The 19932-nt window shown below is 38.8% G+C and overlaps 1 protein-coding gene across 2 annotated transcripts; it reads right to left on the bottom strand.

The window, feature by feature from the left end:
* Positions 1-190: 190 nt before the first annotated feature.
* gad1b (glutamate decarboxylase 1b) lies at positions 191-19568 on the bottom strand. 2 transcript variants are annotated; one of them, XM_043241795.1, is made up of 17 exons: positions 19226-19568; positions 18165-18293; positions 16451-16513; positions 14237-14380; positions 13371-13613; positions 12434-12524; positions 6235-6347; positions 6013-6128; positions 5428-5507; positions 5269-5323; positions 4919-5035; positions 4701-4765; positions 4539-4617; positions 3658-3807; positions 2888-2995; positions 2699-2788; positions 191-1715 (listed from the first exon to the last, which is right to left on the bottom strand). In XM_043241795.1, exons 2-17 carry the CDS (start codon positions 18238-18240, stop codon positions 1542-1544), a joined length of 1764 nt encoding a protein of 587 aa, XP_043097730.1. In that variant the 5' UTR covers positions 18241-18293; positions 19226-19568; the 3' UTR covers positions 191-1541. The 2 variants fall into 2 exon arrangements, with proteins under 2 accessions (XP_043097730.1, XP_043097731.1); XM_043241796.1 differs by lacking the exon at positions 16451-16513.
* Between the last annotated feature and the right edge of the window lie 364 nt (positions 19569-19932).

Below are 19932 nucleotides of genomic sequence, written 5' to 3'. Positions count from 1 at the left end.
TTTTTTTATATTCAGTGGCAAATAATGGCCAATATAATGCTAGAAAATTATATTTTTGAAAATAAATTTGAGAAACATTTTTGTCGTTTTTCTGTGTATTTTAAGATATATTTAAATATTTTTGTTCGTATTTTTGAGCCTGAGAAGAGCCAGTTTAAAATAAGAATGAAATAAAAGCAAAAACACATCCTCAGTGTGAAGTTCAAGTTTATTGTATGCTTCAAAATAAAGGTGCAATATTTTAACATTTTAAAAAGACGACTAACAGAACATTCTAATACTTTAATAGTTTTTTTTTTTTATTGTGCTAATAACGGTTTACATATAATGTGATTGCATTTTAAAGTGCCAGCCTTACTGAGGAGACCAGATCGCCCTCCTCACATTCAACATGTACAGTCAACAATTTACAGCAAGAGAGGAAAAAGATTACTGTGCATTTGTCGATACACTTTGAACAAATAGAGAACATCTTTCACATGTTCCAAAGACAACGGCTGAATCTAAATACAGCATAGCAATGAACTTTTAATAAATATGAATATGAACACAATCTCCCAGCATCCTGAGGACATTTCCAGTCTTCCTTCTACGTTTGTGCTTTGTTTTCTTTTGTTATTTCTTATCTTTTTTTTTTTCTTTTTTTTTTAATATGATGCTATAATCGCCTGAGTTGAATATCAATAATCAGTAATATACATCTGGTAGCTAACGACCGTCATATAATTGATAGGATTGCTTATAACATTCAGTCAAAGATACACACGATAACATTACACTAACTGATTGCACAGAGTTAAGGGCCTCGACGACAAACATATACAATATATTCATATTTATATAAATGTGTATAGATTTATACTATAATTTATACGCTTGCTTATTTCAAAGAGTATATTGTAAAATGTATGGCACTAGTTCTGTCTTTGGCTCACAAGTACACTACTGGACCATAAACGTTAGCCTAAACTTGCTTGAGTATATATATATATATATATATATATATATAACTTGTCTTAAAATACAAACGAGGAACCGTTACAAATGAGAGAAATATCTTTTAACACCGCTGGCTCACAATATAAATAAAGTCTTTGTTTATAGATTTATATCAGTACTTTTTAAACTGAAATTGTAATACTTACGTTTCACCTCACAAAGGTGTTGAGTAAACACTTTACATGACCTACTACAAGGTTAGTTTAGGAAACACGACACTGAAATACAGATCAACCACTGGTTTACACACAGACCCCACTACTACACAGAAAGGGGTTCGAGCTTCGTTAAAAGGGTGGCGCGTCTTTGCTTGTCTTTATATTGTATTTACAATCCCAAGCACATGATCCCAATGGATTTAAACTATGCTATAAGGTGACCGTGTAGCTATACGGGCTATGCAATCTTTAAGATCTAAAGACACTGAGAAGACGGACAGAACATATCGGAACCACGGTACGACGAAAAACATAGCCATTAAATGCGCAGACCGCATGACCGTCCCGTCGAGACGCCTGAGCCTCGGATGCAGCTCTCCGCTCTTACAGGTCGTGACCCAGCCTCTCGATCTCGTCGATGAGGAAATCGATGTCGGACTTGGTGACGGCGTGATTGGAGACGACCATTCGGAAGAAGTTGACCTTGTCTCCCTGCGGCTGGTATCCTACCATGGTTGTACCGCACTCCATCATCATTGCTTTGATCTTCGGCGCCACCTGCGGGGGAGTCAGAGAAATGAAGCAAGCTTCTTCGTAAAAGCGCCTGAAACCCTTTAAACCGGGGGCACGTGCTGGAATAGAATGAAACGACAACCAAAACGCGTCTTCTACAAAGTAATTGCAAATGTTTGCATACATGTAATGTACAACTACCATTAAACCAACAGCAAGCTTATTATTGGCATTGATGGTTCCACGAAGAACATCCAGGGACCTCTATAGAGAAAAGATGCGAAAGAACTTGTTTCTTCGTAGGAACGTAGTGAATGGGTGCCGTCAGAATGTCCAACCAGCAAACAAAAACTTCCACAAGCAATCCACATGACTTTAGTTCATTAATCAAAGTCTCGTTTTAACCTTAAACCACTGCTTTTGGCCCAAATACCGGTCCATAATCAACTTTCTTCAGTGAAAACATTTGTTTAGGACTGTTTTCGGATGTAAATGGTACTTGATCTGAGCATATTTCTCTCCTGATTCAGATGAGATGACTGTGCTATTATAGATTATGAAATTTATTTTAACCAGAAGCAACGTCTTAATGATGGCTTTGGATTTATTTTTGGATTATTGTGATGTTTTTAGCCTGTTTGGACCCTCATTCTGACGGCACCCATTCACGCTGAGCGAGTGATGTAATGCTATATTTCTCCAAATCTGTTCCCATGAAGGAACAAACTCATGCACATCTTGGATGGCTCAAGGGAGTACATTTTAAGATGAAGTATTCTTTCAAAACTATTCTGATTCTTTGGGAAACCCTAAATGGTTCTTGTACGGCTAACCCTCTTTTGGGAAATTTATTTTTAAGAGTGTAGCGGTGAATCCTTAGAAATGTAAAAAGTAAAAAAAAGAAAGTTAAAAAAAAAGTGTTACATAATGAAGCTAAAATGCATTTGCTGAAATCAGACTCTTTGATATAAGCTTCAAAACCAATGATTCAAAACTAAATATGCAAAATGAACTTTATTTAATAGTACCCTGTGCAGTTTCTCCCTTCGCTCGTCTCCATGTGGCATGCCACGCAAGCTTGGAGGAATATACCAGAAGCAAACATTTGTGTGCTGGGGCTGCAGAGAACAAAAGAAAGTAATAAGAAAAGTCATTATATTCAGTATTAGGCAAGCAGTTTTTTCGGTCTATTTTTCATGCGTGTGTCTGATACAAACCTGGCCCTCAAAGACCATTTCATATCCCTCACGGTTCTTGATTTTATTGTAGAGATACTCAGAAAGCTCCAGACATCTGTCAATGTGCTGCTCAAACCCGATTGTGCCCTACACCAGTAAAATACACCAGTCAGAATAAAAACCTGTGTTTCTCAGCAAAACACTCATTGCTATAACTACATAATTGCTTTTTTTTTTTATTGAAAAATATAGTGCATATATAACACTTCACCTAAATGCATAATTATACAAACAGTATACACAGGAAATATATATAAAGAAATATACTGCATAGCAAATCTTGGGTTGGTGATTATTTATATTGTTGCGAAAATTGTTATTATTGCAGATATCCAACTTTCTTTGTGTGCATATATATATATATATATATATATATATATATATATATATATATATATATATATATAAAGCAACATATACATAGCAACTCTCAACTACCTAATTTTTTCTATGTTGTTGCTAAATATATCACCAAGTACTATATATAATGTTGGACATAATAATGTGTCCAGCTTTATCCATATGCATACAGTGTACTCAAATATCCTTGTAAATACCTGGTTGATTGTTTATTTAAATGTAAACTTTACTATTGCCCAGCTCTAACTGCTAAATGCAAACGTAAGGCATGAGGGCATTAAGAAACATCGCAATTTTATTGTGAAGCTGTTTTAGAAGCAATGTGTATTGTGAGTAGCGCTATATATTAATTGATTTGAATTGGCATAACAGCAGCTGTTGTGACCCACCTTGGCCTTCCACATGAGCCAGAATTTGAAGATGTCTACATGTCTGCCGCACTGGATGGCCTTGTCGCCGGTGTCGTAGGTCACGTCGTACTGTTTGTCTGGCTGGAAGAGGTATCCAGCGCACATGGAGTTGCAGCCCTGCAGAATGCCCTGCGACAGAAACACATCTCCTGTAATTAGTAGCCGTATAACTAAACTTTAAATGGATTTGAATCGACTTAGTCTACACAAACTCATTTAGCAGACACATTTACGCAAATGAGCTTGGTGCGTGCGTGCATATTAAAATTACTGATCTGTTTAGTACAGGATTTATAAAGTGTCCCTACTATGGATTTTTGAAAATCACCATGCAGTGTGTAACGCAGCTCTAAGTGAATGGAAACATCCTGCAAAGTTTTAAAGTGCACTATAGTTGCAAGCAAAATATGAACCTTTCAGAACCGATAATAGAGGCACTTTATTGTTTTTGAAAGAAAAGGCTGCATTTAATTGACTAAAAATACAGTAAGAACAATAAAAACATTACCATTTTAAAAACTGTTTTCTATTTAAATCCACCATATATAAAACATAATTTATTCCCGTGATCAAAGCTAAATTTTCCGCATCATCGCTCCAGTTGTCAGCGTCACATGATCCTCCAGAAATCATTCTAACATGCTGATTTGAGGAGACCTTTCCGCTTATTGTTAATGCCCCTGGTTTGTTTCTTTGATGAACAGAAACATTCAAAAGAACAGCGCTGGTTTGAAATTGTTGATTACGAATGTCTTCTGGTCAAATCTGCGTCTTAATAGCGTAATAATATCTTTAAAAACAAACAAAACAAATCTTACTGACCCCAAAGGTCTTAACAGTCATGTATATAGACGTCTCACCTTCTCTCGAACCAGGATGGCTGAGCACTGCAGTGGCACGCCCATCATCTTATGGGGGTTCCATGTGACTGAGTTTGCTCTGAAACAAACAGACATGTGGGTTTTCGGGTCGAACCGCACCTTTATTTTAATACTCAGTCATCCCGTGTGATTTTCACATACCTCTCAACGCCGCTTAACTTGTGACGGTGTTTCCTGGACATCAGCAGTCCTCCTCCCCAAGCACCCTAGACACGCACAAACACAGTTGACCGAATAATTTAAGACGCATTCGTTCATTTATTCAATGCTCCTTTTATTATATTGATCCATCAAAGCACCGAAAGCTGGAAATGCATATTTTGCATAAATGTAATATACTGTATCTGAATCAAACCTACATCCACATGCAACCACAGGTTGTACTTCTCACAGATGTCAGCGATGTCGTTGATGGGATCGAAGGCTCCATATACTGTGGTTCCAGCCGTTGCGTTCACAAACAGTGGCACGTAACCCTAAAACAAACGTTCAAAATGACATTCGCTGGATAGTACGTGGCCTAAGGGAGTGCCCTAACAGCAACTTCCCACTTTATTAACAGAGAGACTTAGTATTAGTGCTTGGAGCTTAAATCATCCATCAGCTTGAGAATACCTGCTCCAGTATCGATCCACTGAACTCTTCAGGCACTGAGGTTAAATGCACTCGCTCACATGTCTTAGCAACGCAGAACAGAGCATCTACTTACCTTCTGTTTGGCATCAATGATCTTGGCCTCTAAGTCAGCGGGTATGACACGCCCTCTGAAACGAGACGGCCAATTAAGTTTAAGCTATTTTGCTAGGGACATAAAACTTGAGCTTTGAAATAAAAAGTAATGCAGTAAGAGCTCAAAAGATGATGATACCTCTCGTCTGTCTTCAGGAGGATTACGTTTTCTTTGCCAAATCCCAGCACCGATCCTGCCTTTTTGATTGAATAGTGACTCTGTAAAAAACAATCAGATAGCACGAAATTAATGCAGTTGTACAGTAAGTCCTGTCGATTGAAATTCGAGTTGGTTTTCGAGGTTAGAATTATGGCCAGCAGACAGAAGAAAACGTTAACATGAGCCAGATGTTGTTTTTTTAGAAAGGGGGAGGACTTAATTTGCAGTTCTTAGACATTAAATAGAATATATAATGTATATAATAGAATATGTAATAATTGTTATAGTCCTTTGCATATTAAATTATACAATTGAAATATTTATTTTTGACATTAAAACCAAAACTTTTGACTGCTTTTGTCGTAAGTGCATTAAATCCGAAATGTGAAATAGAAAATATCTCATATATTTTGGAGCACTGCATCAAATGAGGTAATTTTACGCGTTCCTGGCAAATTAGACGACTGCTTTTTTCGAGATGCAGTGCTGTCTGTGTACTATATGAACCCCAGAGGGAGACAAATCCTCTGCTTCCCTTCAGTGAAAGCGCGTAGGCCTACTTACATGTTCAGAAGTGAAAAGCACGAGCCGTGGTGCTGCAGACATGCCTTTGGTTTTGACTTCCGGGAAATACTTATACCGCGCGACCATCACACTGTACATGTTTGATATGGCACCACCTGCGAACAGATTCACATTATAGCGTCAAAATATTAAGATTATTTTTAGAAAGCACAGCATTAGAAAACAAATCATGTCTTTTGGGTTTGTTATGGAGCGGTGTACCTGGTGAGAAGAGTCCATCGCCGTCCCCATTAGGCCAGCCAATGATCTCTCTCATCTTCTTCAGGGTCAGCTGCTCCATCAGAACAAACACCGGAGCGATTTCGTACGTGAACCTGAGCGACACACAGGAAGACCATATTTGGTCACATGAGACTTGAAGCCGATAAAGACTAAACTTATATTTTCTTGTAAAACGTTTATTTAGGCTAGGCTACTGGCGGCACAATCATCTTTTACAGTGCAGAAAATTATCTCTAAGTTTAGTTCTCGTATCCTCCTTGTTTTTAATATAACCGTTTGTACATTTTATGTGCGAGACTTCCGGTGTTATTGGTTGTTTTAACTGTACAAATAAATGCTCGTTGCTTTTTAATTGTGCAGATTTATTTATTTTCATAAAACTTTATCATCGTATTCATAAACACCAGTAGAGCAAATAGTACTGTACTTTTAGTTATGCTATTTATTTATATTGCGGTTGATGAATCGGAAGTGTGGATCATTCCCCCCAAAATTGTGGTATTGATAAGCAAAAAAAATGACTCTGGCGTGCATATGATACGTCAAACGTGCATACAATAGGCGTATGCAGTACACGTGATACGAAATTATTTGGCGCAGTTTTCGTGTACATATAATGTGCATGCCCTAATTTTACGAATTGCGCCAATTTTTTTGCGCAAGTAAAGCCAAATCGAAACATTGCACTTTCATAAACTAAAACCGGAAATTGAAATTAAATAAAAACAAATGTTTGTTTTCTAACGATTTCAAACATTTACCATCAACTTTTAAGCGTTAAAACCATTAATTTTTTTTTTTTTGTAGTGCTTTGAGGAATTAATCCATTAGGACATTTATAATCCATTTATTTTAACAAGACACCAACAGAAGGCGACCAATTATCAGCAAAAACCCACAGGGTCCATTTCGGTTTCCATTAAAACCAATGCAAGTCCAAGTCGCAACCAGAAAAAAATAAATACAAATGTTGTAATGATGTCTGATGTTTGTTTGTTTTTTTTTTTTTTTTTGTTTTTTTGCAGCAGAGCTATTAAGGTCTACACCTACCCCAACCCTAAACCTAAAATAATGCAACAACAGTTATTGTTTTACGAAATTGCATACGAAATTGATGTGAGCATGCGCAGTAGCCGCAGCTGCTTCCAGCCTTAACCAAGAGCTTAATCGCGTCTAGCAAATATGGCGGACAACGTGTATTTGCTTGTTAGTTTATTTATTTTTTATAACTCTACTTCGATTTTGGACTGAAAATGGAAAATTTAGACACTGGTTATGATGTTCATATTCATGCCATTGAAGCAACGTTATATTAGCGTTCCACTTTTGCAAATTGTCAAAATCTGCCAACAGCTGCTTCAGATTATCGCAGTCCCCGCAGACATCGCGCGCTGTTCCATCAGAGACGCATTGTGTCCCTCTCGGCCGCTTTGAATATCGCTAATTAAAAGACGGCCGCGATAGACCAGATAAGGGCTCATTTCAGGCTGTTTTAATGAAGGGAGTCAGTGCTCTGATGGCTATCTGTCCGTCTAAACGGAGGAGTTCGGGCTGACGGGGGACAGGCGAGGCAACGGCTGCGCGCGCGAGATAAGACCCGCGCGCGCTTCAGCACGAATCCGTCTCATTCACAGAAAAGGATGGACGAATGTGGACGAACGTGTGATGGAGCACAACTAGGACACGGAACAGCCTCGGGCGGACTCATTGTTCAGCCCCGTCACAAAAAGGAACAAAGATTGGAGACAGTAAAATAACGGGGAATCATCAATAACACGCGGAGAAAACATGATTCCAGCTGTCACGATGTCGTAGAAATAGAACAATGTTTCTCGCGTAGGCCTACAACACGTGTTGGATTTGACAAATTACATTTTCGTGTACAAAGGAGGAGAAACCAACAGGAAATTTAATATCTGCCTGAATGCACAATGCGTTATTGCATTATATATGCATTATATATTCACCTATGTTGTGAAATTAAAATGCATCGCGTGATATACGTTTGAATAACAAAATCATAATCAAATGTTTTAACATAAACACGACACCCTGGTCAAGTGAACTATAAATCTTAATTTTTTTAAAAACTGTATTCACAGTCTAGATTATCTTATCAATTATATCATAGCAAAAAATCATTTCTGTATTGTTTTCCGTTGCATAAAAATGGGATGGGAGATTTTTTTATTTAGTTTTCTTTAAATTAATTGCGTCGGCAATATTCTTATTTTAAGCAAAAATTATTTTTATGTAATTTTGCTTCTCAAATAAAGGTTCATTAAAAAATTATTCGATATTCGTGATGCGAAACAATACAAATATAGAGTAAGAAAATCTTTTCTGAAGTGTGATGCATGATTTCTATTAACTGTATTATGCATTAAATATTATCAGAATTTTATTGCCATATCAACCATTGAAAATCATTTGTCAAAGAGCTAAAGGTCCCTATATTATCCACCCCGAAACACCTTGGCAACCACCTAGCAACACTGTAGAAACATACACAACCACCTTAAAGTCTAGCAACCAGCTGGAAATATGACTGAAATATAATGCAAATATCTTTTCTTCTTATGTGAAGCTATTTTAGTGGTGTAGGGGTAGTTGTGTGTGTGTGTGTGTGTGTGTGTGTGTGTGTCAGTCCATTAGCTGCCGGTCATTGTGTGTCACTGCTGATGAGAAATAATGGGTCTAAATTAGTCACGGTGAATAATGACAGAATAAGCAGCATTTGCATCCCGTCCATTCACTGACTCAGACACGAGGACACTCCCCTTTCTCTTCTCTCAATGTGTGTGTGTGTGTGTGTGTGTGTGTGTGTGGCAACAGCAGAAGCGACTCTCTCAGCAGCGATCAAATGAAACGTTTCCAAACATTGCAGGTGAAATCCTTCAAAAACGGGGCATGGAGCGGTGGGAGGTCGACAGAACAGCTTTATCCCTGAAGCGAGACGACGACGATCACGTGGGAGAGATGGAGAAATGTTTATCCCGAGACTCTAAAAAATGCTTCAGCTTCGGAGTGAAGCACCAATCAACATCCTCCTCCCAGAGAGACTCCCACGCTCTCATCCGCCGAGCGAACACACCTCTGCCATTAGCGCTTCATGTACGAGAGCCGGCCGGGCTCCATCCGCCTTCAGATACAAATGCAGCGCTTTTTAACCTCGTATCGGTGCTTTGTGCGACATGAAGAGGGGGCGAAACTCAAGGTTTGATGCAGAAAAACCGGCCGACACATCGATCACCTCTTGACTTCTCAAATGTCAGCGGCACTCGAGGACATCCTTTATTTATAACGTGGCAAAAAAATCACATAACCCAAAGCAACAACAGCACTGCAAGCCGTTCTGAAAACTTAGTATCTGTGCTGCGTGTGCAAAAGGAATATCGTGGTGACTTTTTATGCGTCGGATTATAGAGACAATGGCATTAAAATACATTGCAAACACACACAGGGTGAAATAGGCAACGATTATATAAGCGTACGCTCTTGGTTTGTCTGCCATATTACATTGAACTTGTTAGACAGCTCTCTGGGAATACCTTTTTATATGCGCCCTTAATAGCAGAGAAGGAAATATCGTAACTATGGGTTCCAAGTACATGAACGACCAAGCAAAGTCAAATTCAAAGTGAATTGTTAGACGATACATGACTTGTTGAGCTGTGATGTTTGTTAAAGGAGCGGGTCGAGACGAAACGTCGCAGAAACGCCGAGCTACAATACAGAGATGCTAGATATAGATATCAGAGAGATTTGAAGTATATGTAACCGAAAAATGGAACAACGTCATTATTTGCAATTTATTTGATTGACATTCACGCACTGACAAGAATTTATGACTTTCCTTCGTATGGAAGAGAAAAGAAGATCCATCTTTTTTTTTGAGAATATTTCTGTCTTTATTCATAAAAATTATGTATAAGTAAACAAATTTACTGTGTCATTTTTAATGGTGAAATTCAATTTTAAAAATAACTGCAGAATATTATTGCACAGTATCATTATTATATATATATATATATATATATATATATATATATATATATATATATATATATATATATATATATATATATATATATGATATATATATGATGTATATATATATATATATATATCATATATATATGATTATATATGATATATATATATATATATATATATATATTAAACTAATTTTGTGTTTTAAGTTTACACATGACCTTGAAAGTCTGTGAGAAACATATTTATGCTGATAAACATATCTATGCTGATCTATTCAAACAGATTTCATATACGACGCCTTAAAAGGTTGCCTATGTAGGCAGCTCACGATGGAACAGACCGAACGTTCGACGTCACACCATTGAGAAACAAGCGCTACAGAAATGCAAGTTTGCAAATGTGATACGTGAACATGATACGAACGCGGCACGAACGCGAAAAACCCAGCTCTTCCTCTCCATACGTGGCATGAATTAGCTTAAGAGGATATTAATCAAAGTAATTTCCTTTTGCCAGAACCCATTGTTCATAGTTACGGCAATTTAACAAGGCTTTTTTCATCTTAACTGACTCCTATTATAAGAAGCTCTCTATTTATATTAAGAAAGACAGCTGTAATGAAGTGCTCGGTCCTCTGAGATCAAAATGGCCTCCGGGAGCGAAATGCGATGGCCAGACTGCTCGGCCCGCAGGGACACGCTCTTCGACTGGCTGGTCCCAGCTGGCACACACTTCCTACCAGCCCACAGTCACACGCAATCAATGGGCTGTTAAATAGATTTGGTACAAGTCCATTCTGTGCTTTAGTGCTTTAGTAAGACTCCTCAGTGCTGCACTAAAAGCAGCAGCGTAAGATTGAGGAGAAAACCCATCAGCTTCTGTTGTGTAGTTGAAGAAGGGGCTAGTTTTAATCTGGGGAACGGTTAAGGCTTGCTAAGTACAGGGATATTAGTCCAAATGTCCGGCTGCACAAATGCTTGTTCTTTTTAGTAATAATTTGGGTGATTTATGTTCATTTATGGCCGGAGCTTTACCAAAAACTATAACAACGTTTTAGGGATTTGACTCAAATTTACTTTAACAAAAACCACTGTAAAGTTAATATATAGCAACCTGCTAAAGTAGGGTAATATGAACTAATAACGCAACGACATTTTAACAAAAAAAGACGCACGATGAATCAATTCTCAGCAGAAACGCCTGGCTTTGGTGGACTAAATTTAAAACCAAAATTAAAATTGAAAAAAAGTTAATAATAATAATAATTTCACGGTTAAAACAAAAACTCGAAGAAGAAAAAATGTTTATTGTAATATATTAAATAAATAAGAGCTACTGAAAATTGCAAAACTAATATAAATATATACTAATATAAAAATATAAATTATAGTAATAATATAAATATATGCACATAAGTAAAAACTTATTCGTGATATAAATAAACGCTAATATTTCAATGATGCTGAAGTAACACTGGCACAAGATGAGGTAAATTTTAAAATGTAGAAGTTGTACAGTGCACTCTCAGAAAAAAAAAGGTACAAAAGCTGTCACCGGGGCAGTACTTTTTCAAAACAGACATGTTTGTACCTAAAGGGTCCATTTTGATACCTTAAAGGTCCATATTAGTCCTTAAAGTGTGCACATTTAAATCTAATAGGTACAAAAGTGTTCACTGTATTTTAGCATTAACATTATGAACATTTATAAGTGTATTTAAAGGACACAAAATGCCATAAAAAAATAAAAAAAAAGAAATATTCCCTGAAAAAAATATCAATGTGTTTTCTGCCATTTACATGGAAAGGAAAATATTCAGTGTGTCAGTGCGATCTATACCGTTTCTTTGCAAATCGCATCAGCAACTCATCAGACAGAAATGTCCAATAGAACAGCACCGTTCAATTTGCTCTTTATATCGGCAGTGAAATGTGTAACTCTACGGGGCTGATCAATATGCAATCTCACAGGCCCCGAGGGCGAGCGCGCTGGTTACAGCATTCAGACACAGCACTCGATACAGCCTTGACAAAGACAGCGCCTCGAGCCGCAGCGTTCAAACAAACCCTTTACATAACCTCTGAGCAACGGAAACACTTACATACGTAACACAGACAACGTGTTGTTGTTGCCGAACGACCCCAGAGAGAGGACGAGAGGTCGGGGGGTTCGAGTCACTCACATGTTAGTGTTGGCGGTAGAGGTGAGCCATTCTCCGGCCAGACCGATGATGTCCAGACCAGATGAGAGCTGGTTGAAGAATCTGGGATGACCTGAGAACAAGAGGTTTTACAGAAACTATAAGTACACATTGCAAACACGTACTATTTAATATCGTAAGATGAATCAACCACACCAAAAGACTGATGTTGAAAATCACCAAGGCTGTATATATTTGATCAAAAATGCTGTAATATTGTGAAATTTTTTTAGACTACCTAATATAACTCATTTCTTTTGTAAAAAAAAAAAAAAAAAAAAAAAAAAAAAAAAAAAAAAAAATATATATATATATATATATATGTGTGTGTGTATGTATCATGTTTTTCACTACTAAATATATATATATATATATATATATATATATATATATATATATATATATATATAATATCAAAAATAAATAATCTAAAATAATTACCAATAAATAACCTCTTTCTCTCTCTGTCTTTATATATATATATATATATATATATATATATATATATATATATATATATATATATATATAGTGAAAAGGATTTTTGTCCTTTTTGGTCAATTTAATGCACCCCTGCTAAATAAAAGAATTATATTCTATATAACAATTTTTTTTTTTTTTTTTACTTTTGTACAGTACTATATATAAATGTGATCATTAGATATCATTGGCCTTCTCTATTTGCTTTCCTATTGCCTATAAATAAAATTATAAAATAAAAAAACTCGTTGGATTTAAATTGCTCGACTGTAAACAATGTCCAAAACTGATCAGGATACAGCTTAGTGCATAAAAAGGAAAGGCCTGTCATAAATGAATCACCGTTTAATCTCATAATCGGCTCAAATCTCTGTCATCAGAAATCAGCTGTAAGTTAAAGCTCATGTTGGGAGTAAGCGATGGCTGGACGGGCCCGTACCTGTTCTGACTCCATACTTGAGCGTGTCTCTGCAGTCCACCAGGATCTGCTCCAGCGACTCCGGCTGGTCAGACAGCTCCAGGTTAAAGCCCTCCATCCCCTCCAGGAGCTGGTGAGGGTGATGGAAATCCAGCACTTTGGTCGATCTATCGAAGGTCTTGCGCACGTAGTTGGTGAGGATCTCCACCACCTCGAGGAGAAACTGGATCGTGGGTTCCTCGCCATTTTTAGCGGGCAGCAGATCTGGATTGAAGCGAGTCGGCATATTTGACATGTCTGTGGTTTACGCACAACGCGTTGACAGGTGAAGCAATAATAATAATAATTTTAATAAGAAGAAGAATATTGCGGAGGTGAAAAGTCTAAAAACCCACATTGGATTTTTTTTTATCTAATCTTAAAATAAAACCTGGTTCTCATTTTAAAATGGTTAAGAAAAATATAATTTAAAATAAAGAGATTTCAAGAATCTGCATCATTTGTGTGTCAATAATAAAAATAATAAAAATGTCTAAAATAAAAATAATTATTAATTAATTAAAACAAATATTTAAATGTTTTATTGATATGTAAGTTGGAAAGAAAAAATACCAATGCATATTAAAATATATAAATTCTTCATATTGTTCATGTTCATTATTTATTGAGGTAACGAACAGCGAAAATATAAGCAGTAAATGATAACATTTGTGCTTGTATACTATCTATCTGTATTGCTGATATATGTGTTCATAGCTGTAGTTTACAAATACGAGGAATCAAATTTATTCTCTTTATCTTTCAAGTGTTTGATTCACAAAGCATTCGATTCAGAAGCCGAACACTTTCTGGCGCGTATAATGCTCCAGAGCGATGTTTGTGGTTACCTCGAGCGAACAGGTTGGAGAAGTCTGTCTCCGCGCGCGTGAAGCGCTCGCTGTTGTCACACGACATCTGGTTCCTCGCGCTCTCCTTGAAGGCGCCCACCATCCGGCTCTTCTCATCCAGGCTGTTGTTCTTCTGCAGGAAGCCTGCGTCGTTACAACACGGGGAAGAATTGCAAAACATATCCTCAGCCTCGATCCTGGACGCCAGAGGGGGAAAGTTGTATCTCCAACCGGTTGCTCTAACGCAAGCGACCAACAGCAGGCTCGCTCTCTGATATTTATACCTAAGGGTGATTCCGGCGGTTGGACTTTTAGTAGGACAGAGCTATTTATGGATTGGTGGAGGTTCAGGGGTGTTACTGTAGCCGTGACATCAGAGGACATGAAGGGTGTGTGTTTAGATGCGAGACACTGTTGAGTCTGGGTCTGTCATCCTTCACGGATCCTGCTCGACTGACTAGATGATCCACGCCATTAACGTTCAGTACACCCCGAGCTCCTGTATCTCGAGGAGGGTTTATCGCAGCATCTTATGGACAAACCCTACGAGATAGGGTCGGACGGACGGCTTTAGGCAAAACTAGAAGATAATTACAAATGAAGGTTCTCTATTTGGCATCGGATGTTCCACGAATAACCTTCAGGAATCCATTCGATGTTCTTCGCATTCCAAAAATGTTTTTTTTAGAACCAAGGAACTCCTTGAGGAACCCAAATAATCAAAACATTTTTTATGTGAAAGAGAGCTAATCATAATTCATATGCTATATGGTTTTATTTATGGAGAACTGCGTAGAGCCACTAAATTTTGTAGGACATGGGTCATAGATGGTTGGATGGATTATAATGAATGTTTCTCAATATTTAACAGGTTTTCCTCGGAGCATCCGTCTTTCGGTCACGAGGGCCCGCAGGTTATCTCTCTCATTTTGAGAGAGGGATATCACACAATATTATCAGAGAAAACAGCCCCCGTTAATACTCCCATCTGCCCACCGTGCAGCCCGTCTCTCTCATTCAGGCTCGCTTCTGATAAGAGCTAATGACTATTCGATGCCGTAAATCTTCGGCGACGCGCCGAACATCAATAGGCGACACGATTTTATTGCGCCTATCGAAATGGATTTTTCTTGTTTCTCTCAAGTTAAAGACCAAAGGCTTTTTGGTCTTCGCGAGCACGCTAAGCGTGTTTATCGCGCACGCGATTTAAATAAAACACACACTCTGATTAAATAGCACGATTATTTACGATCACTCGGCGACTCTCCGTTTCTTCCGATTAAACCAAAATCTGTTCCTGCATGAACTCTCACCAAGGAAATAAATAATAAATAAAAAAAACTCACAAAGGAAAAAAAATGCATTTTATTAGTATATTTTTATTAGACGTTTTTTTTCTCTCTCTCTCTTTACGCATTCGCTCGATTTGGTTTAAGACTGATAATTACGCGTTTCCCTGCGCGTGTGCGTTTTGTTATTAATTAGCTGCGATAATCAGCGCGTGATATCATTGCGTGTCAAAAGGAAGGAGAAATTAAATCCGCCTTTAGAAACGTGAATGAGACGCTTTAAAGTTGACCAGGAGAAATGGCCACATCCTCCCGGACGTCATCGTCTTAAAAACACCCAATCCTCTTTACATCTTTTAGCAGGCTATAAAAAGCAGCGTAGCGTAAAAAGACACGTTGAGAGAGAGAGAGAGAGAGAGAGAGAGAGAGGCAGACAGAGAACCACCCACTAGGAAACTAATAGACTAGAGAGCAACACCGACAGCCCTTTTTTTCTCCTGATGTATAGAGTTTCACTGTAGAACAAATCCGGTTACGAAAACCTATCTAACTGACCGCGAGGGAGTATTTCCATCCAGACCTTGACGATATTCTCGGCGCTCTCTGGGCTGTTGTTCCTCTCCTCTCGCTCCTTTCGGGCTGATTTCTGTTCCTTTGTCAGGAATATAATAACGCGAGCGAACAAGGGGCGATACGGAGGAACAAAAGACTAAGACCCTGTTCACACAGTAGCCTACAGGGTAAATATCAGCTCGCTGACCTTTGTTGTGATGGAAAGACGCACTGACAGTCACTTGCTCCCTATCTAGGGCACAAATGCATTCACACCTGGGTCAACAGAGCAACGACAGCATGGATAAAGGCGCCTTTGGTTTTGGCACCTCGAGTGACCCACTGACTGAAAATGATGTTGGCTGAAACTTACCACAGATCTTCATGCCCAGTTTCCTCGTGCATCCGTGCGCAACCCCGTACCACGCGTCGCAGGCTAAAACGAGACGTTTGGAGAGCTGTTCAACATCCTATAATTCACTTTTATTTTTTTTTATGCTGTGGGTGAGGATGCGTGCGCCTGATAAAGCAGGGTCAACATGCACTGACGCAGAAGGCAATGAATGTGCGCAACAGATTTGGGTCTTTGCCGGCTCTGTGGCTTTATTTCTTCTTCTGTGTCTATTTCAGGTTTTTCTTTTTTGTTGTTGAAAGGAATCAATAGAGGCTATCGGAGAGGCAGGCAGCTAATAGGTGGTGGCACACATCCGGCAAAGAGGCGGTTTAAAATAAGCGGGCATGAAATGAGGTCTCGGAATTAATTGAGTGAGACGCTTGTGTTTGACTTGCCAGCCGTCATACAGTGAGACTGTAGAGAAAATATACCACGAATGACCTCCAGCATTAGTGACCAGGCAGATGCCGATGAAACAAAAATGCACACACACGCAACATTAAGCATTCTCATATATCGAAAAGCACGCACAACGATATTCATAACGTTGCATTTTTTATTTAAACAAAATAGCGCGTTGGGATGAAATGCGCATAGGTAAGGAAACGAAGCAGATTTGTCATTAGGCCTGTTATCAATCGTTTTGATATGAATCGATCTCATCCTCCGGGGTGGGTTGTGTCTGGAGGCAGATCTGGCTCTATCTGCCCCGGGCGCGCGCTGTCAGCGCGAGGCAGAGACAGCGCGCGCCCCTCAGGTCAGTGAGCGTGAGATAGAGCTCGGCAGGGAGATAATAGCAAAACACGCAGAACATACACACACACACACACACACACACAATAAAACAGCACAGCATATAATTCTCTTGACAACATGGATTAATAACAAAATGCATATAACATAAAATATATACCACGTCGTTATATTATTGCATCGTTTATTTGCGTTTATTTCTATTTATTTATTTTTTACATATATGCACAAATACAAACTAAGGTCTATTAAAGCCTATCAAATCAGTTCAAACCCTTTTCGTTCGTGCATTTTTTTTTTAAATCAAAAAGGGAACCGTGAACCGGACCGTGATGGCGGGTAATTTTTGTAATTACGCCATTAAGGTGGGACTGTTGAGAGCAGACGATGGTTGATTGCTGTTATTAAAGCTGCCATAAAAACGTAGCAAAAACGCGGGACCATTGTTACGAGCTCGGTACCATAATTACACGCAATTAGCCAGAAGCAGGATGCTCTTATTCGAGAGTAAAATTAAGAATATGATTTTATTTGTTATCTCCGTATCTGAATTCATGATAGAAAATGATATAATTTTTTTTTTTTTTACAAGAGATAAAATAATCGTATATATAAGTAATAGTATTATCTGCACACATCATATATTTATCCATCTTTCTCAGTTCCTTCAGTTTAATCCTGAAATAATAATAATTATTAACAAAAAGCTAAATTAGGAGTTTGCGTTTTAACATCTATCTATCTATCTATCTATCTATCTATCTATCTATCTATCTATCTATCTATCTATCTATCTATCAGTTAATTTATCATTTCAGCTGTCTCTGTCAGCTAATAGACATTTCACACGGCGCTGTGTGTTTTTTAAGGCAGTGATGAACATCGCCACCCCACGGAGTAAACAAGCCAAGTGAAAAACGCGTTATCCAGAGAGACCTACTTGTGGCAGGCTGTCGTAAATTAGCCGCGTTCGGGTCCATATCAGGAGCCGAGGAAGAAGGTGCAGAAGACGCCATCGGTCCAGCAGAGACACCTCACAGCTTCCAGACTGAAGAAAAAACACCCCACGCTGCACGGGAAAATACAGAGAATCGGGACAAAACAAAGTGACGGCACGAATAAGACCAAATGACGCCGTGCTGCGTCTCGCGGGCTGCTGGTAAAAAAAATAAAAGCAAGCGGGTTTGTTTTCAAGGAACCTCCGGCATGATTTCACGCGTCTGTGATCCGCCACGGCAGTAATTCACTCCCCCGTCACGAGGATGATTTGTCTCGTGTTCTGTCACGTCAAGAAATAACGAAAAGAATTGTAGGTAAGTTCCGAAAATAACCCGACCTATATAAGTTGGTCTTTCGGACGGCGGTCCAGACGCGCCTCTGAGCTCCGGCGCGCAGCAGACCGTGAAGTCTGACTTAATTGGCTCTGTAACGAGCTCTTTAAATCCAACCGTTTAAAACGCAGAAATGAAGAATCTGCTCACTTCAACCGCGGCGTAACGAAGGCGACGAAGTCGGGACGGAAACGATCGTTCTGAACGCATTATTAGGTGACGATGATAAATGTGTTTCTTTGTGTCAGATGATTTTACAGAAGGTCAGAAGCTCAGCCCGTTTAACCGATGCTCGCCCCCCTCCCCAAAAAAAAGAGAGAAATAGAAAAAAAAGAGCGACTTATTGATTTCTCAATTAAGATGATCTTTAAATATCTTCAAATAACGCGCATCAATCACTGTCGGGGTTAGTCAAATGTGGCCAGAAATCATTGCGCCGCTCATGCGTTAAATTACACCATGTTTTTAGATCATTATTTTGCCAGACCCGTTTCTGTAAGATCCCAATATCGGCTCAAACTGGTTTACATCTGCACATGAATTCGTTATGATCGATTATAAAAAGAACGCGCGCTTAAGTTTGAGGCGCTCTTTCAAACGGGCTGTCCTTGTCCTCCGAAAAAGAAAAAGGGCTTGAATTCAGATCGAAACGCAGAAGGTGAGCGCTTACCTTGCGAAGTCACAGGTGTCACAGTAAAATCCAGGGGAAAACGGGAGGATGTTTCACACCGCCTGATGTTTCCGTGAGACGCTCGATGTCAGAAAAGCAGGAGATCGAAGAAGGAAATAAAAATCCATCCAGCGCCCAATTCTTGAGTCGGTGTTTATCCTTCAAAAGGCGACGCGCAGGACTATCTCCCAAAATTCACTTCTGCTGTATTTTTCCACCGGTTAATATCCACGGGTTTGTCTCGAGATTATTATAAGGACTCGAGCCATCTGACACATGAAGTTTAATTCCCCGAGTAAAATATATATATATACACACACGTCAAAATAACGTGGGAGTGAGAAACCGGTGAGTGAGAGAAAGAGAGAGAGAGAGAGAGAGAGAGAGAGAGAGAGAGAGAGAGAGAGAGAGAGAGAGAGAGAGAGAGAGAGAGAGAGAGAGACCTCACGAGGACGAGCTCAGGTCTTTCATTGTTATTTTGGAGGGGAACCATAAGCGATTTTTACTGTATTGTAATGAAACAGCATTTCTGAATTGATTTTGTCGTTAATTGCGTGACTTGTGGATCAGCCCCAGTATACCCTGCACGAGAAGTCTGGAAGAACACCGACATCCACGAGGTGGCAACAGAGAACAGACCGACTTGAACTTGAGTGAAGGATTTTGGGGCAGCGCCCTGGAAAATCACTTGAACCTCCGCGTTCACG

The sequence above is a fragment of the Puntigrus tetrazona genome, chromosome 6 (genome assembly GCF_018831695.1).
Source record: "Puntigrus tetrazona isolate hp1 chromosome 6, ASM1883169v1, whole genome shotgun sequence".
In the NCBI taxonomy this organism is placed as follows: Eukaryota; Metazoa; Chordata; class Actinopteri; order Cypriniformes; family Cyprinidae; genus Puntigrus; species Puntigrus tetrazona.
This window is presented reverse-complemented; position numbering and strand designations above follow the sequence as displayed.